This window comes from Macaca mulatta, chromosome 5 (genome assembly GCF_049350105.2).
Source record: "Macaca mulatta isolate MMU2019108-1 chromosome 5, T2T-MMU8v2.0, whole genome shotgun sequence".
Lineage (NCBI taxonomy): Eukaryota > Metazoa > Chordata > Mammalia > Primates > Cercopithecidae > Macaca > Macaca mulatta.
In genome coordinates this window covers 96396721-96416562 of record NC_133410.1, presented here as the reverse complement: position 1 = coordinate 96416562, position 19842 = coordinate 96396721, and the positions used below count along the sequence as shown (strand labels likewise).

The following is a 19842-nucleotide window of genomic DNA, read 5'->3' as shown; positions in this document are numbered from 1 at the left end:
TGATGCATGTTATCACCACCTATGAAAGTGTCTTATTCCCCATCCCCCCTTTTTCTTTTTCTTTCTGAGATGGAGTCTCACTCTGCTGGCCAGGCCAAAGTGCAGCGGTGCAATCTCAGCTCACTGCAACCACGCCACTAGGCCCGGACTCCTTAACCATATTTTGATGAACTAAATGATTACAAATACTCTAGTCAATTTTATTTACTTTTCTATTAAATTACATGAGATAGGGTCTTACTGTACTGCCCAAGGTGGTCTCAAACCCGAGTTCAAGCGATCCTCCTGCCTCAGCCTCCCGAGCAGCTGGGACTACAGGTGCACACCACCACACCCAGCTTATCCTAGTCATTTTTGTAAAGCTTGACCTGCCTTACAAATAGCACATAAAGAATTTATTGATTTGAGGGATTACTACTGAAGAGAAAGGCTGGATCCAGTTAGTGTTCTTCTATTTCCCTCTGAGTTCTCTAGTATTTACAATCCATGAAAAAGAGACTGAAAAAGAATTACATGACAAACAAATATAGTGGGGCTAGACAAACTGTATGTCATATTCCTTATAAAAATTTCTTAGTTTTGCTTTTTAAAATACAAGAATCACACGCTCCAATCTATTGTTGTATACAATTCCTAGCTCTGAGAGTCACATTTGGTACAGCTACTATGTGTCAGTAATAACACATTATATTTGTTTAGTATTTCACTAAAACATCTTTATTAACTCTTTGCAACAATCTTATTTTTGTTTTTGTTTGTTTGAAACAGGGTCTGCTCTGTCTCCCAGGCTGGAGCGCAGTGGCGCAATCTTGGCTCACTGCAACCTCTACCATCTAGGCTCAAGTGATCCTCCCACCTCAGCCTCGCAAGTAGCTGGGACCACAGGCACATGACACCAAGCCCAGCTAATTTTTGTATTTTTGTAGAGACAGGGTTTCACCATGTTGCCCAGGCTGGTCTTGAACTCCTGGGCTCAAGCGATCCACCTGCCTTGGCCTCGCAAAGTGCTAGGATTACAGGCATGAGCCACTGCGCCTGGCCAACAATTTTAAATTTCACATAAAGAACAGTTTTATATTTGTTCTCCTTTCCTATTCTTTCAACATAAGAAGGCCTCATCTCTGTTGGGGCATTTTTTACTAATGTTTTTATGTTAAACAGTAAAAGCTATGCTTTGTTCTCCAATCCAATAAGCATTTCAAATTTACTTACTTTGGTTTTGGGTTACAGAACTGATGTGCTGAGAGTCCTAGAAGGAAAAATAAAAATATCTAATTATTAAAAGATTAAGGTTTATAAAGTTAAAGGGAAAACTGTAGAGCTTTTAGTATTAAAAGGATAGTCTTACGAAACTTTCAACTATCTAGAACAATGGAAACAGTGTAGAGAACACCCATACCACCCATCACAGATTCTGTAATTATTTCATTATATAACTTGCAGCTATCCATGTATGCAAACTTGTTCCATGCATAAGCTGAAAACATTGATTAACCTAATTTTAGCTTTCATTGCTTCTCTTCTTTCCTAGAGTTTCGTTTTCCTTTGTTGTTGCACAAAGATATTTTTACAGAGCTTACTGCTTTAATTTAAAACAAGCAATAATTAGTCACTTTTTTAAAAATTATTATTTGAGACAGAGTCTCTCTTTGTCACCCAGGCTGGAGTTCAGTGGTACAATCTCGGCTCACTGCAACCTCTGCCTCCCTGGTTCAAGCTATTCTCCTTCCTCAGCCCCCCAACAGTAGCTGGGACTACAGCGCCTGCCACCATGCCCGGCTAATTTTTGTGTTTTTAGTACAGACGGGGTTTTACCATGTTGGCCAGGATAGTCTTGATCTCCTGACCACGTGATCCACCCGCCTCGGCCTACCAAAGTGCTGGGATTACAGGCCTGAGCCATCGCGCCCAGCCCATGAGTCACCTTTTAAAAATTATTAGAAGATAAGTAAATATATAAAGTGACAAATTTGAGTTTTTGTACATAGAACCTTTTTTTTTTTGGTGGTAGAGACAGGGTCTTACTCTGTCATCCAGACTGGAGTACAGCGGCTTAATTACAGCTCACTGCAGCCTCAACCTCCCAGGCTCAAGTGATTCTTCCACCTCAGCCTCCCAAGTAGCTGGAACTACAGGTGCATGCCACCACGCCTGGCTAGTTTTTGTATTTTTTGGAGAGACAAAGTTTTGTCACATTGCCCAGGCTGGTCTTGAACTCCTGGACAAGTGATTCACCCACCTCAGCCTGCCAGAGTGCTGGGAATACAGGCATAAGCCACCACGCCCGGCCTAGAACTTCTTTTCACAACAGTATCATGGAAAGGAATAGCTCTCCTACTCTCTCCATTTTTGTATTATATATATAAAACAATGCACATGCATATCAGATTGAAGAAAACACAGATCTGAAGGTGCTATTTCTACATTTTGAAGGTTATCCAAAAGTATGAGCCAAAAAAAGGAAAATGGCAGTGTTTTAACGCACTGTTCATAAATACTGTAACAGAAACACAAGTCAGCAGTTTATTTGCTTGTTATTAAACCAGCACTAGTGTAACTGATCACATTAAACTCAAGAAAATGTAGGGTGTGTGAGACACGTAAGATGTATGTGCATATGTGTATATCTAATTCTGAACGAGAAATCGCACACTCAATTTCCCTGCCCCTCTGTTTTCCCATTTCTAAAGTAAGGATCCTCAAATGAGAGAATGTATTGGAAAGTCCTGAATGCTTTTTATAAATTATAAAGATTTATGAAAATCCAAGATGTTCTTAGTAAGTTGGAGAATATTTGAAAGCATTCTGAAGCACTGTAGAAGCTAAATTAATCACAATTTTAACCTCATTTCCAAAGATTTGAACAAGTAATACTTCATCAATATGCCTCACAGCAATGCCTTATGCTTTTCACTAAGGTGGGTGCAGTGCCTGCCATACTTTTAAGGAATTACCTTTGTGGGGAAAGGAAACTTGGATGGCTCAGCTGTACTAGGCGTATGTATTGCTGTCAAAGGAGGAGGCCATGAGTGGGTCATTTCCTGGAAAGATATTTGGAAAGGGAAGAAAAAGTAAATTAAAAATAGAACATTCATTGCTACTTAACATTTTCAACTTAATGTAGAATGGATTGATCGTAAATGGAAAGTACAATCTTAAAAGTTATTTCATGTACTTAAAAAAAAAAAAACAAAAACCATTTCAGTGGGCTATGTTGAAAAGTTGAAGCTCTCCAACATACAAAACTAAAAAACGTCAGTTTGTAGAAGACAATCAAGGTATGGAACGTGAATGAATTTAACACCCTGAATATTTATCAAGCACATAAACTGTATGTAACAGGTACTGCCAGAGCCTGTGGAGCTGCGAAGACTATAGGTGACAGGTTGGGCTGGAAAAGCACTCTCTCCTCAATGCATTCTTTCTCCCTCAGCTTCTTTATTGCATTTCCTGGTATTATTTCAGTTCAAAGGAAGAAGAACTTTCCTGTTTGACTTAAGCAAACAAGTAATTCAGGTCACTTGTTCCACTTGGGAGAGTTTTAATGGATTTGACCCTTCCCTGATACACACTATTAGCAAGTAAGAACTTTTTTGAAGGAGAGGAGCTTAAAATTACCTTTATTTTCCATTGAGAAGCTAAATTTTTACTATTTTCTGGTTGAAGGGAAGATTTCTAAAACTTACAATTGAGATATGTATCTTGACACAAATTCTTTTCTTCTAAACACATCCACAAATTTTACTTCGCTAAAAATACTTGTGGAAAACAAGTATGTCAGAAAAAAGATGTGTCAAATTGCAAACGTGCACACACATACACACACACACACACACACACACACACACACACACTTTTCTAAAAGGCCAAAATGGCACTGGAGATCATTAACTACAACCCTGACATCTTACAGATTGAAAAAAAACTGAGGTCCAAAATGACTGAGTCAAGGTACCCCAGGAAGTCGAAGGCGGTTCCCACATGTGTCAGACCTGCCCAGCAAACTGGCTTAATACTCGACATGCGGCTGGGCGCAGTGGCTCACACCTGTAACCCCAGCTTTGGGAGGCCAAGGCAGGTGGATCACCTGAGGTCAGTAGTTCAAGACCAGCCTGACCAACATGGAAAAACCCCATGTCTACTAAAAATACAAAATTAGCTGGGCTTAGTGGCGCATGCCTGTAATCCTAGCTACTGGGGAGGCTGAGGTTGCGGTGAGCCGAGATTGTGCCACTGCACTCCAGTCTGGGCAACAAGAGTGAAACTCCATCTCAAAATACATATATACATACATACATACATACATACAAAAATGATAGTGGTGCATGCCTATAATCCCAGCTACTTGGGAGGCTGAGGCAGGAGAATGGCTTGAAACTGGCAGGTTGAGGTTGCAGTGAGCTGGGATTGCACCATTGCACTCCAGCCTGGGTGACAGGGTGAGACTCCATCTCAACAACAACAAAAAATCGACATGCAACTCTACCAGCAATCTGCGACCCCACAGCATGCTATATTACCCCGCCTGTATAACACATGATGTATTCTAACACCTCATTCTAAGTCCTGGCTAACCTATCTCCACAAAAATGCCATTTGATCCTTGCAACAGCTGGAGATGGCACTCTAGCAAGTACTTCCACTTCTAACCTATGTGCAGGTCTCCCCTTGCCCTTCCCCACTGCAGCTCTGTGGGTTACCACAGCCTCAGGAGAGACAGCAGTGACTTCGCACAGTGACAGGTAACATAAGTGACGTTGGCTTACTTAATTTTTGTTAAAAGTGACATCATGCCCTTATTTACTGACTGGTCATGTGCTTTGTTCAGGACACAACAGGAGATCTTTCCTAAAATACACTGGAAAGAATAATGGCTACAGCCAAAGACCCAGATTGCAATCCTAACTCCAATCCTTACCAGTCACGTCAGCCATGTAAGTCATCTGAACCTTAAGCCTCAATGTTCACTAAGAGGTAAACTAGAATCACTTATTTTCAAAGTATTGTAAGAGTACTATGTATGGTACTCGAATGAATAGTGCACAGAAGGCACTTAATAAATTAAAAGCATTACAACTTTTAATTAAAAGTCCAGTTTTAAAAGAATTTCAATACTACACCAAAGAGAGCTTCCTGCTGTTTTATTTACTTGATACTTTAAGGCACAGTACCATTATAATGTTACAATACAAAAATATGTAATAATTGAGAAGGTGTCTGAAAACATCACCCTTATTATGTTTTTCAATAATTTATTTGGAATCTCAATGGTATCTATGACTTTTAGTCACCAATTATTCCTAAACATCCATTGTACTATCAATGCTTAAGGCTGTCCCAGCTATTAAATTAGGCAGTTGGAAAGTACATAAATTCTTTCAAACCCTAAGTGGTTCCCTGGTAGTCCGAAAGCATTTATATACTTCCCTACATACCTAGCTTACTAGAGGGACTTAAGAGAATTGAGGCCATTATTAAGGAGAAGAGGCTGCCCAGAAAGACTCACAACGCCTTGATTTCACTTCCTACGTTAACAATGACTTGTCACACAAACAGACACAAATCACTGGGACCTACATCAGCCTTGGCGCTCCAGGCCCCACAGCTACTGTCTTCTCCTTGCTCATTCTGCTCCGGAGACACTGTCTAGTTCTAATTGCTCCTCTAATACACCAACTTGATACTATCTCGAGGCTTCTTTTCCACCAATTCTTACCTCTGCCTAGCCCTCTGTTTACTGGCCTGTTGCATTATTCATAGCACCATCAACACCCGACACTATATATTTCTCTTCCCTACTCTGACCTCTATGAGAGCAAGCACTCTGTCTTATTCACTACAACATCCTAGTGCTGTGGAGGCTTAACAAGTATTTGTTGAACAAATGAATGAACATACAAACAGTGCTACCACTCATTGTACTAGCCTCATGGAAATGCTGCAATGAGGTAATGCCTACTAGTACCACATTAATCCCCCCAAGATGCTGTGGAGGCCAGGCTTGCCTGTAAGTAGAAAATCTGAGGTGTCTCCATGCACACACCAAGGACATGTTGCCCTTTCTGGACCCTAGTGCATGACCATTCCCTGAAAACTAACAGTGTCTATCTGCTATCTTCTTACTCCATTAGCCTGCTGGAGTTACAGGCCACCGCTTCCCTTCATTACAACACTTCCCCCTGAAATACTGACCCCAGAGAACCAAACATTATTTTCTATGATTGATTTTCTCTGTTAGGAAACTATTTACTGTCTCTATCACCCATCAGAAAGATTTGTGTGTGCATTCCTGGCAATCTTAATAAATTGCTGGTACAAGATAAGAACGGGAACTGGGACACAAAGGAAAGTAGTATCTGGATCAGCGTCAAAAGTGAGAGCTGGAATGGACCCTGGAGATCATCCACTAGCCCAGGACCTTCATTTTACCAATGAGGAAACCAAAGCCCAGCAGGGACACAGAACTTAACTGAGGTCACAGAAGAGAAGGGGCAGCCTCCAATATGAAAAGGTCTATGACCTGTTCAGTCCTGGACATCCTTCTGTTTGCTTTCCCAAGTTATGATTTCCAAAACATAAATGGGCATGATTTATGCATTAACCACTCACTCTCAAGCATTTCTAGGTAAGGAAGAATTCACTAATATGATGTTGGGTGAGAAGGGAAGGAGGATGGATGGATTCCTTACATTAAAAATGCTTGTCTGATGCTGTAATATCACCATTCCTAAATAAAGGATGTGATATGTCTTATATTAACACACACCAAAACCTAAGAGAAGCATCTGACATATGCAGAAGACAACAAACCGGCACTGCTGCACATACTTCTGAAATAACGATAGAACAAATAACGCACAATTTCAGAGGAAATGCCAAGGCCATAGTTTATAATTAAGTCCCTTAGTATGTTTATGACTTACCATACCAACAAATTTCAGAAATAGAAAAGGAAAAGGATGACACAAAAATGTAATCAAGGTAACTTATTTAATCTTACATGTTGGTTGACAAAAATCCCTCACTCTTAGCAGTTCAAAGTATGTTTCTCAGCCAGGCACGGTGGCTCACACCCGTAATCCCAACACTTTGGGGGGCTGAGGCAAGTGGATCACTCGAGGTCAGGCATTAAGACCAGCCTGGCCAACATGGTGAAACACCGTCTCTACTAAAAATACAAAAATTAGCAGGGCGTGGTGGCGCACACCTGTAATCCCAGCTACTTGGGTGGCTGAGGCAGAAGAATCGCTTGAACCCAGGAGGCGGAGGTTGCAGTGGCTGAGATCACGCCCAGCCTGGGTGACAGAGAGAGACTCTGTCTCAAAAAAAAAAAAAAAAAAAAGGCATGTTTCTCTAGAGGTTGTTTCTCAGAAAACCCTAACTAAAAATAGGACAAAAGACTGTAAAACAAAAACAAGCTGTTTTCCAAACAACTGGTTAGATACTACTAGTGTCAAAAATTTCACAAGTGAGGAAATAATCAATAAACTTAATTACTGGTTTTAGCACCACCATCACTTAATACTTTAAAATGAAAAGTTAAAAAACTAAAATTGGGCAAACATGTATTTTGAGAAAAAACGAGCAGTAGCAATTCAAATTAAAAGTCACATTTGTTATATACATCTCTCCTACTAATTAAAAAAAGAAGAAGAAAAAAAGTCAGAAACCCTACAGTAAAAGACAAGAATATAATTAAAATTGAACTAGAAGCAAATTAAAAGCCACAGAAGAGGGATAAAAAATACACAAAACCCTCAGTTTTTATAATTACCGTACCTCAGCATTAAAATTAAGCTCTAGGTTTCCTGGAAATTAAAGGCAAAATGGGAAACATTATATACAATTCTTCTCTGATAAAAAGAAAGAACACCAGTTCATGAGTAAAATTAACATTTTTCCCCTGAAATTAAATTCTAGAAGGAATTTGTCATCCTTGTACAAGAAAAACTGAACAAGTGGGTAATGTATTCAATGACGTATTTGTGGAAGCACAAATGTTCGTGGCATAGTTTCAATAAACAAGAGCAAAAAGTAACCCTTCAAGATAAGTCTAAAGATGACCATTTACTTCCCACTATTTTTCTTTTTATTCCTTTAAAATTTCATGGTCTCACTGAAGAACAGGCCGTACGTATGAGGCCATAGGTATTAGGTATCACATACAGAATGCCAAGAGGTATAAATCAAGCACTGTTTAACCACTGGTGCCTCCCACACCACATCAATACAGGAAGTTTCCTCTCTGGGAAGTGAGCAACTCTCCTGGGCCTTTATGGACAACCAGAAAAACTTATGAGAGATGCCATAAAAATCTGGTCCAAATGCCTTGTAGTTTGTAGACTTCAATTTAATTAATAAAATCTGGTAGAGAATTCAATTACATTCCAAGACTACTTCTGTCACTATTCTGGTTTATTTTTGCCTTTGGAGATGTGAGTGGGGAAGAAATGGTTAAAAGGGGTTTGGGAACAGCAACTGTTATTTATTTATTTGTTTGTTTGTTTATTTATTTATTTTGGAGACATAGTCTCACTCTGTTGCCCAGGCTGGAGTGCAGTGGCACAATCTCAGTTCACTGCAAGCTCCACCTCTCAGGTTCAACTGATTCTCCTGAATCAGCCTCCTGAGTAGCTGGGACTACAGGCATGTGCCACCAATCCCGGCTAATTTTTTTTTAGTAGATATGGGGTTTTGCCATGTTGTCCAGGCTGGTCGCAAACTCCTGAGCTCAAGCAATCTGCCTGCCTTGGCCTCCCAAAGTGCTAGGATTACAGGCATGAGTCACCACACCCAGCCAATGGTAACTGTCCTTTAAAGTGAATGTAAATGTTTGTACATCTACCTACTTAAATATTTCTTTCAATGAGAAAGAGTAACAGTGAACTCACCTTCAGAATCTCTTCAACACAATGGACTTCATTGGAGTAGGTCTGCTGAAAGTGAAAAGCAAAGAATAAAAGGTTAGCAAATAAGAGTCAAGAGTGATGATACTGGTGGACGATCTTATTAACGCAGCAATACTCATCTCAAGGCTTACCTTCTACTAGCTAAGTATTAAGAACTTTACATTTGAAGCCTGGGCAACATGGTGAAACCCCATTTTTACCAAAAGCAATATAAAAATTAGCCATGCATGGTGGTGCACACCTGTGGTCCCAGCTACTCAGGAGGTTGAGGTAGGAGGATCACTTGAGCCAGGGAGGTGGAGACTGCAGTGAGCCAAGATCATGCCACTGTACTCTGGCTGCATATATATATATAAAACAACAACAACTTTACATGTGGGTGAAATAAGACCAGAGAGATTAATCTAACTTAATCTTGTGCGGAAACACAGTAATGATGGAGACAAAGGCAGACTAACTATTGACCCTCAGGTCAAAAGTTTCTAAAATTTCTTTATTAAAGAAAACTAGTATATTAGTAAACTAGGGAATAACAGATGTACAAAATCAGATTAGAATAGGTGCCGCGGTCAGCTACCTCATAGCAACAGCTAACCAGTAAGCCACACTAAATGAAGACAAAGATGATGATCATCTGAACATGTTAGTGGGTCCAAAGTAAGCAGGCCTAAGTCCAATGAAGGATAGCTCTTCATTGTTTTTATATTCTAGCCTGCCAAAATTCATTTCAAAGTTAAAAATATCTCTACTTAAAGTCAGCATTTCACCTTATACATACATGCATACATACATACACACATGCACACAAATTTTCTTTCAGAGAAAGACTGGAAGGGTAGAGGAGATTAATTATTGTCTTAGAGGAAAGATCTATTTCTACCTTTTCCTTATACGTGGCTAAACAAATAATGATTACTCACCACCAGACAGTGCCTAGGGAGTGACATTTTACAGTCTACATATTTTTAAGAGCAAAGAAAGTGGGCAAGGTTAAATTAAAATCAATACTTTTTCTGAACTAGAGACATGGAACATGGTTTTCAATAGAATAGCAACTTGCTCTGTGTCAATTCATGAGCCAGGCATCGTGGGCACAGTACGGCATGTACTATACAACATACAACTTTCCCATTACTGCCACTGCTATGCATAAAGCTCTGCTCTTTTTGGCCCATTTAATACAATACCTACCATGCAGCTAGAGAACAGATGGCAAGGGATTCTTTCCTGTTCCTGGTTCTAATTTAAGTGTACTTTAATATAGTACTGATTGCTAATTTGCAATCTAGGGTTTATTAATCTACCATTTCCCTCATTCCAATTCGCTCCATGGATGAAGAAAAAGGAAAGAATAGTGCCTACAAACATTCACACCGTCCTGTAATGGAATCTAATGGACATGTCAAAATTCAGATTTAGGCCGGGCACGGTGGCTCACACCTGTAATCCCAGCACTTTGGGAGGCCGAGGCGGGCAGACTACCTGAGCCCTGGCATCTGAGAGCAGCCTGGGCATCATGGTGAAACCCCATCTCCACCAAAAATACAAAAATTAGCCAGTCTCATATAACCCAATTTCAAAATAGATAAAAATTAAAAAATAAAATTTAAAAGTAAAAAAAAAAATTCAGATGCAGTCTGTTTTTAAAACACGTAAATTTCCTGGAAAGAGTCTTAATAAAATGTTGGCAGCTTGTTATTACCAAGGTAGGGCCAAGAAGTCAGGTACAACCAAAGAGAATCAAGGGTGTCCCTTACATCTGGCAGGATCCACTGGACTCATCTCCAGCATTACGCATGCCAACAACCAGGCCTTTTTGTTTTCAAAACCATTAAGAAACACCTACAAACTGGACTAAACATTTGTGCTCTATTTTAGCACAAATGTAAGATACAGAAATGCTGTTTTTACATGAGGGTAAAATGTAATTGTATTCTATTTCAATTTTTTACAAGGATCACTAGAAAAAATAACAATTAAAAGTTGAAGGTGAATCAATAGAACAAGCACAAGACTATGCTGAGTCTGGAAAAAATATTCCCCTCATCCTACATGTTGCTGGAATGAGACTAAGAATCCAATCAAAATACTTGGCAACCAATAAAAAATAGTGAAGCACATTTTAAAAGAAGGCAAAAAAGATTTGTCCGTTGTTTCCAACACAATGAGTTCAAAAAGCCGCACCCTTCAAGAGACTGAAAGACTTCTTTCTGATCTTCGTAATTACTCAAGCAGTCAACACTTTGCCAAGATGTTTCATGTCACCGAAATATTCATTTTTTTTCCCAAGAGTTTTGTTATGTGGGATGAACCAGGACTGAAGAAATTTTGAGAGCTTACTTTAGATTAGCAACATTTACCTTATCCAGATACTAATAGTCACCATTTAACCCATTTAAAATTCTAAATAAGGTCTTAGATTCAAGCATTAGTTGGTTAATTTACTGTTAATCTTCCTGTCAAGTCAATTATGAGAGTGAAGGTGTTTCAAAGGGGGAGAGGGATTTCACTCCAAATATATGAGGGCATATCATATTTAGGGATATCCACAAAGCACTGTTTCCAATGGCAAGTAATTGGAAATTAGCAAATTCCAAACAACAGGAGTCTAGCTAACTGCCTTTACAGTGAGTGCATCCACACAATGGCATGGTATGAAGATTTAATAACATAAACATAGGTGTTTTCATGGAAAGATGTTCAAGATACATACTTTTAACGTTTTCTTTAAAAATCATTTCATATGGCCAGGCGCAGTGGCTCACGCCTGTAACCCCAGCACTGTGGGAGGCCGAGGTGGGCGGATCACGAGGTCAGGAGATCGAGACCACCCTGGCTAACACGGTGAAACCCCATCTCTCCTAAAACTACAAAAAATTAGCTGGGCGTGGTGGCAGACGCCTGTAGTCCCAGCTACTTGGGAGGCTGAGGCAGGAGAATGACGTGAACCCGGGAGGAGGAGCTTGCAGTGAGCCGAGATTGCGCCACTGCACTCCAGCCTGGGCGACAGAGCAAGACTCTGTCTCAAAAAAAATAAAAATAAATAAATTAATAATAATAATAATAATCTCATACTTACAGAAAAACTACAAAAACCAGTAGGAGGATCTCCCACATAGCTTTTACCCAGATTTCCCAAATGTTAGCATTTTTCATTTGCTTTATATTTTTCTCTTCTACCCACCTATATTTTGAACTGTTTAAGTTAGAGAGTTAACATCCCTTTATCCCTACTTTTATGTATACCAAAACACAATATAAACCTGTATTTAAAAGAGAGGCTACTGAAAAGTTGGCATAGTATGAGCTCATTTTATGTTCCATCTAGCTGAGATTCACATCTTCACTCTTCTCTCCAACCAAATTAGACATTTAAACTAGAGGACAGATCTTTTGGATTTGTTTACAGGGAAAGAGCTACAAGGACAGGCTGCCTTGTCTCATAGTGCAACTTGGCACCTCCAAGCATGCCACTGGAAGGAAGTTTTCCAAAAGGGGAGGAGTAGTTAAACAAACCATTACATCCTAATCCCCTAATCCCTTTTTTTTTTTTTAAGAGATGGGGTCTTGCTATGGTGCCCAGGCTGGCCTGGGCTCAAGTTATCCTCCTACCTCAGCCTTCAGAGTGTAGCTGGAACTATAGGTGTGTGACATTGCACCTGGCTTTTTATTTTTATTTTAATTTTTATTTTTATTTTTTTTTTGAGACGGAGTCTGGCTCTGTCGCCCGGGCTGGAGTGCAGCGGCCGGATCTCAGCTCACTGCAAGCTCCGCCTCCCGGGTTCACGCCATTCTCCTGCCTCAGCCTCCCGAGTAGCTGGGACTACAGGCGCCCGCCACCTCGCCCGGCTAGTTTTTTGTATTTTTTAATAGAGATGGGGTTTCACCATATTAGCCAGGATGGTCTCAATCTCCTGACCTCGTGATCCGCCCGTCTCGGCCTCCCAAAGTGCTGGGATTACAGGCTTGAGCCACCGCGCCCGTCCTGCACCTGGCTTTTAACCCCTTTCCTAAAATTCACTCTCACAACAGGGTCTCCAGTCACTACTGTGAGCTACTCCTACTAAAAGGAGCCAGACTCTCCCTTTAACACCATAGTCAAAGAATAAACAATTGGTCCTGGCCAGCTCTCTCTAGACCACAACTGAGATAAAGCTGAAAACATTCAATGTAAGACTTCCTTAAAGAACACAAAACGATAAAAAGCAACAATAAGCATTTCCATGATAGTTGCATGAATCAAGAAAATCTAGTTTGTAAGTCCTTCTCTGGCTAGCTCTTTCCTCAATGGTATAGACACTGACTTTAACATGACCACAAAACTCACTGCCTTTTCCCATCCTCAATATCTATTCATAGGTTCCTAGAGGACATGAGCTCTCCTCTTCTGCCTATCTGCAGCCACCTCACACATCTGGCTTCCTGTATGTAGACCAACCTCCCAGGAGAGACCACACTTTCCTCCTGGGATGTGGTCTTAACACAGGAGCCTTATTTAATTTTTTAAAAAATGATAGCAGCTACTTATTGAATGCATATTGTACTTCATATTGCATTAAAATATGTTATTATCACCTCAATTTGATACCATCGATTGTAAGATGCACCATTATTAGCTTGGGAGGTAGGGGGACTACACTAAATGTACCTATCAACAGTAAGATACATCCCTATTCCAGAAACTTAAAAATGCCTGAGGGAATTCTGCATAAAGTTCTATTTAATTCTCACACCAACCTTTGTGGTAGGTATTATACCAGTTTTTAAAATGAGGAGACTGAATCCTAGAGAAATTAAGTTGCCTATCCAAGGACACACAAAAGCTCTGAAGCCGCTGAGCTGGCTCAGAATACTGTTATACCGGTTTTCCAAAAACCTCAACACTGCTGCAAGAAACAAATATATTAGTATTTTAGAAGGGTGCGTCCTACGCATAACCTAAAACATTTTTTAAAGAGCTACATTTTTCCTTTGTTTCTACAAAGAGGCATTTTGGTATTCACATTTAACTGACTCTTCCTACTACCAGTGCTTCGGACCAGAAAAGGCAGCAGTGCTGGCCGTGGCCTGATTTCTCACTCCTCCTGGAATGACATTGTGTAATTGTAAGGAAATGCACTGATACCAAAATAAAATATGTGAGTGAATGTCTTCTAAGCATGACACAGTTTGTTTTAATAAGCTAAAAAGAGCTGGCTGAAGAAACATGCCACTGAGACTGAGAGGCTCTTGCAATATTGTGTTTTAAGTCTCTCAAGTTTCAACAGAGCAGCATTTTTATAACAATGCTATTCTCAAAAAGGCTTAGTTATCACTAACCAGGAAACACAGAGCACAAAGGCAACATGCTGACAAGGGAAGCCAAAAGATCTTGGATTCTAGATCTGGTTCTGCTGAAGACTGGTGCTGAATCTTGGATAAGATTCATCCTCTTTGAGACTATTTCCTTATTGTGATAAGGTATAGTATTATAAAAATACTATAGTATTATAAAAATAGTCCAAACTATTTTTCTTCAAATGGGTCACCACCTTTTGGATTACTGTTCAGTCTTCACTATCTATTTGCTGCTCATCTACCCCCAACTTGCTAGTTAGGTAACTCACACTTTTCTTGCCCTGACCTGGAGCCCTCTTCTCTCTTCCATCTGTGTCAGTGATAATTCCTCCTGAGGCTTCAGGTTGCAGATGAAAGACATCTTTTGGAAAACATCCCTGATGCTCCCTTACTCCCAAAACTGTCCAGGTTCTCTTGCAGATGCTCCCATAACTATCCGTACTTTCTCTGTTATTGCATCCTCTCTACTCCCTCTAGATTACATGTTCCATGGAAGTTAGGGCCAGAACCCTCACTGAATCACAGGGTGCCAGCCACACAGAGGCAACCCCATAAACATTGGCTGGTATATTTTTAGACCCAGAACTCAGAATTTGAAACTAAGTTTCTCTTACAGCTTTAGACACTGAAGAAGATGTAGGCTGCCTGAATTATAAAGCAACACCTTAATTAACAAACTAAACTACATGGAACTAAACATAAAAGAGACAAAAAGATAATTGTTTTGCATTGTTTTCTCCCTGGAAACATTAAAACTACTGAGAAACTACTTTTCACACACAGATTGGCAAACAGCCACAAGATTAACAATACTCCATCTATGAGACAGACGTGGGGAAACAGGCACTCAAATCCTGTGGTTGGTAGGAAGGTTAAGTGCTACAACCTTTAAAGACATTAATTTGGCAATAGCCAGCAAATTCTAATTACACAGACATTTATCTAACTTCTAGCACTGCCTCCTACATGTACAAAAAAAATTTGCAAAGTTATTTGCTTCAGCCTAGTTTGCAAATAGCAAGATACTGGAAACAATCTAAATGTCTATCTACAGGTAACTGACTGGCTATGAAAACTATGGTACATGCCACCTACAAAGAAATAAATGCTATGCAACTATGACAAAGAATGAGGATGCTCTTTGTGCACTGATTTGGGGTAATCTCCAAGATATATTGTTAAGAAGAATAAATTTTTTAAAAAAGATGTATTATATGCCAGCATTTCTATAAATGGAAAAGGTATCAATGAGAAGAAAACATGGATATGGAGCTGCTTATTATGCATAAAATACCACTGGGAATAATACACAAGAAAGTCCTTACACCAATTACTTCTAGAAAGAAAGGTTGGGGAATGGAGGCTGGGGGAAGGAGTAGCGGGAATATTTTCAATGTATATCCTTTTTTTAACCTTTTAAATTCTGACCTATTACCTATTCATTAATGAAAACACAAATATTAGACTGAAATAAATAGGGATCAAAAGCTTCTTCTCAAAGTACAGCTAAATTTTCTATTAGCCTTCCTCTATGTAACTTACCTTACTCCAAACATACAGCTAGGTTAAACTGTCCCCAGTTGATGCTCTGGGCACACCCCATATAATACAACTGTGCCAGTTGATGCTCTGGGCACACCCCATATAATACAGGCCACATTGAATTTTTGTAAAAAACAAAATAAAACAGATTTCCAGTCAGCCTTCCCTAGTGGACCTCGAGTTGCCACAGGACTTGCTCTGAAGGCCTGGCCCAGTGTTCGCTTGCTAAATTTACACATTTCCCAAACTAGACTAGAAAGTTATTGAAAGAGAAGCATTTTTTAATTCTCGCTCTCCTTTTTGTTAATCAGTCATACTTAAATAGTGAGAAGACACATTTGAAATGAACAAAATCTTATAGGGTTGTTTTGAGGAAGAAATAAGATCATGCATGTTAAAACTAGTTCCATACAAATAAATGCATGCATTTCTATGAAGACACCATAATCATCATTTCTAAGAGATAAATTAGAGGAGGAGACCAAAAGGCCGGGCTGAACAAGGTTTGACATAAAATTGTGTTTTACAGATACATAATAAATTACATAAATAGCTAAGCCTGTTCCAAGAACATGCTCATACTGCCCTGGGTGTGTTACTTCAGCTGGAAAACGTATAAAGGAACCAGCAGTGATTCTACTTTCAGAAGCATCATGCCCTATGGGCAACTACCCATCTATCTGTACACCCAGAATTTAAGGATAAACATTTTTTAAATCCCTGGACAGATATATCTATCTGTACACCCAGAATTTTAAGATAAACATTTTTTAAATCCCTGGACAGATATATGAGCAAAGTTACAGTCCGAATTAAAACAAGGAAAACAACAACAAAAAACAGCCACGCAAAAGATTAGTATGGAAGGAGGGGTGATGGATTACAAAACAAGGAATAAGGTGCTCTGAAAAGCTTTCCTAAAAATAAAGTGATATTACATTAAGTTGCAAAACCAACTTTAACTGTTAAATCCTCCCTTAAGAATTATTAGTTACCCTTCATCTCATCCCAGATATCTTTAAATAATGGAAAGGGTTTGGATAGTTCCTTAAAAGTGATAAGTTCTAATATGTAGCAAAAAATTACTCTCATGTTCCCTGAATGACTCTTTTTAATGTCAAATTGCCTGCCACATGTGAAGGCTAACACAAATTAGGCTAACTGCAGAATCTCCCTAACTGCAGAATCTCTATAGTTCTCTAAACAGATTTTTCAGGGAGAGGAGAAATGAGGTGGATAAAAAAGATTATCTAAAAATAATGAGGAATCTCTAGGTGACCTACAGTTATCTCCCAACAAAAATTTATCATGGAGTGAACAAGGAATTCTACTCCTATTGGGGGAACCTAGAAAAAGGGGTAGTGTGTCACTGGATGTCACAACCACTGGCTGACCTTTTCTGGAAGTCTTCCCTCCCTTGACTCTCCAACCACATTCAACTCTGGATTGTAACCCTTAGTGTTCTAATCTTTCTCCTCTAGACTGGCTTCCCACAGGCAGGAACTAGGGTTAATATTAATCTCTGCATCCCTCACAAGGCCTTAGCATAATTCTAGACTCATACTGATATACAATTAATATTTATAAAATGAATACTCGATTTTGCCATCTCATGACATCTCAAACAAAATTCAGATCCATAAGATAACCAAAAAGTAATTACAGAGTTGTTTTATCATGAATTTTCAATCTCTTTCCTGGGAAGCAATATATGTTAGCTTATATCGGTATGATAACTCCAGACAACTTCACAAAACAGTGATATTTTTAAGATGCAGAAGTCTTCAAATTTTAAAAAAGTATTATCTTGTGACTACAATCCATCAACCACTACTACCTCATCAAATGTCTTCACCTATAGGAATAGTTGCCTAAATGCAGTTTGGGGACATATATTTCTCAGAATGCAAAGTTTCAGATATGACAGTAACATCAGAACGTGAGGTTGGGGAGGGTAGGTATATCAGGCAGCATGTTTGGGTGGGGTAAAGAAAGGATGTAGGCTTCCTTGAGATAGAAGATGAAGAAATAATACTCCAAGATAAACACTGGAAGATCATGTTAGAGATATGCTAGCACCTCAGTTCATTTAATAAATGAGAGCCTATATATCCTATAGATAGGAGATATAATATATAGATGTAATATATAGATATAATATATATCCTATAGATAGGAGATATATATCCTATAGATACATATTGAATACGTGTGTATATGTGTTACATATATGTGAATATATGTACACATATTTACATATTTGGTTTTTTAAAATTTACCTTTAGGTAAATTGCTCTTTCATAAGCCAACAATATTGCCCTCTTATCTTTCATCAACTAAAGCAAAAACAAACTAAAAAAAAAATAGCCACTAAATCCTAAAACATCACTGAAACTTATAAAATCCAATGGGAAGAAGTATTTTAAAATAGCAGTTCTTTAATGGCGTGAACCCGGGAGGCGGAGCTTGCAGTGAGCTGAGATCTGGCCACTGCACTCCAGCCTGGGCGACAGAGCGACACTCCGTCTCAAAAAAATAAATAAATAAATAAAATAAAATAAAATAAAATAAAATAAAATAAAATAGCAGTTCTTTAAAGATCAATATGAATAATTAGAAAACTTGTTTCTTTCCAGTTGGTCATTTTGATTATACCAGTGAGGTAATTTGCATAATTGGTGTCATAAAGATATTTTTCTAAAGCATATAAAATTTGTAAAGGCTCAATCTGTATTAAATGAGCTACTTAAAACATTCTGGAAATTTTGTTTTGATCTCTACAAAGAGGGCATCTTTTAATTATGAAACCAAGGATTCCAGTTCTTAAGACATGGTGTAAATAAAAACAAAAACAAGGAGTAGTTGTTGTCCACATGTATAATTGTAAACACTCACTTGATAAGAATATGCAAATAATATGAGAAAAGTAGTAATAATGCTGGATTCACTGATTTTGTTACCATTATATATCCTGAGATCACATACAATATAATTTTTAATATGTTTGCAAGGCTTCTGTACAGTCACATGAAACAGTACATATAAAAAATACAATTTAGTGTTGATGTTTTATACACAGAAATGTTTTCAATACATATTATGACAATATGTCAACTAACAGTGCAAAAGTTAAAAGAAGTGGGGTGTGCTGGGATAGGTTTAAACTCACTCAACAACAAAGTACCTGAATGAAAAACAAATGTAAAAAACTTATCACTGTTTGACAGTAAATGTCTAATCTCAGTAATTCACCAACTTCCTAACTATTGACTATGAGCCATTACCATTTACCATGTAATAAGGAGAATCAGAATCCCCAACGGTCTAAGACTTTAAAACACTGTGTCTTTGATGAAAGATCACATGAGGCCCCATGAAGCCCATTGTGGGCACAGCAGCCATGAATGATTAAGTAAGAACGGCTAAAAGGCACTGCTTTTTTTTTTTTGGGGGGGGGGGGGCGTGGAAAAAGGCATCACAAACAAGAAGTCTAGACACTGGTTCTGTTCCAGCAATAATCAACTGACAAATCCTTTCAAATGGCCTAAACTGTATGATCTATTTCCCATTCTACAACCAATTCTGCTCACAAAAACCTCAGAGTATTTTTTGGAAGAATTTATATTTTTTTCAGTGGGACTATCAATTTGTAAAGCATGAGTAGTAGCCTTTCAGTTAAAACCTATCGCTGCAGGGAGGGTGTGAAACTGCGGTGTGGTGGTGGTCTGTCACGTGCTTCCTGCCCTGCACCCACCCCATCCATTCCTACACACACATGCACACATGCGCGCGCACACACACACGAGCACTCTGTCTCTCAAATCGTATTAACGGATGGTTCTGAGTCAAAACACTACTAAATTACTTTGTCAACCATGACAGGATTTATAGATACATAAACCTGTATTTCTGCTCTCTGTCAAATGTAAGTGCAAACAATGTTCAGGAAGCATGTCTAATTCTATGTTGCACAGAGTGCCTGCCTGGACATTTATTTTTTCACAGCTGAGCATAAGCTAAGATTATAGAAGCGCCAGAAAAAAGGAAGAAGAAA

General features: G+C 38.9%; 1 protein-coding gene across 10 annotated transcripts in view; it reads right to left on the bottom strand.

Annotated features, from left to right (window-relative positions):
• Positions 1 to 19842, bottom strand: part of AFF1 (ALF transcription elongation factor 1) — a 204172-nt gene that overhangs the window by 46947 nt on the left and 137383 nt on the right. For 4 of the 10 annotated variants that reach the window (XM_001095779.5, XM_078001996.1, XM_078001992.1 and 1 more), the window contains 3 exons: positions 8892 to 8936; positions 2955 to 3041; positions 1213 to 1249 (listed from right to left, as the gene is read on the bottom strand). In XM_001095779.5, coding sequence (XP_001095779.2) covers positions 1213 to 1249; positions 2955 to 3041; positions 8892 to 8936 — 169 coding nt within the window. The remainder of the gene's footprint in view (positions 1 to 1212; positions 1250 to 2954; positions 3042 to 8891; positions 8937 to 19842) is intronic. The other 6 variants (XM_015138760.3, XM_078001993.1, XM_028848601.2 and 3 more) reach the window with 3 other exon arrangements.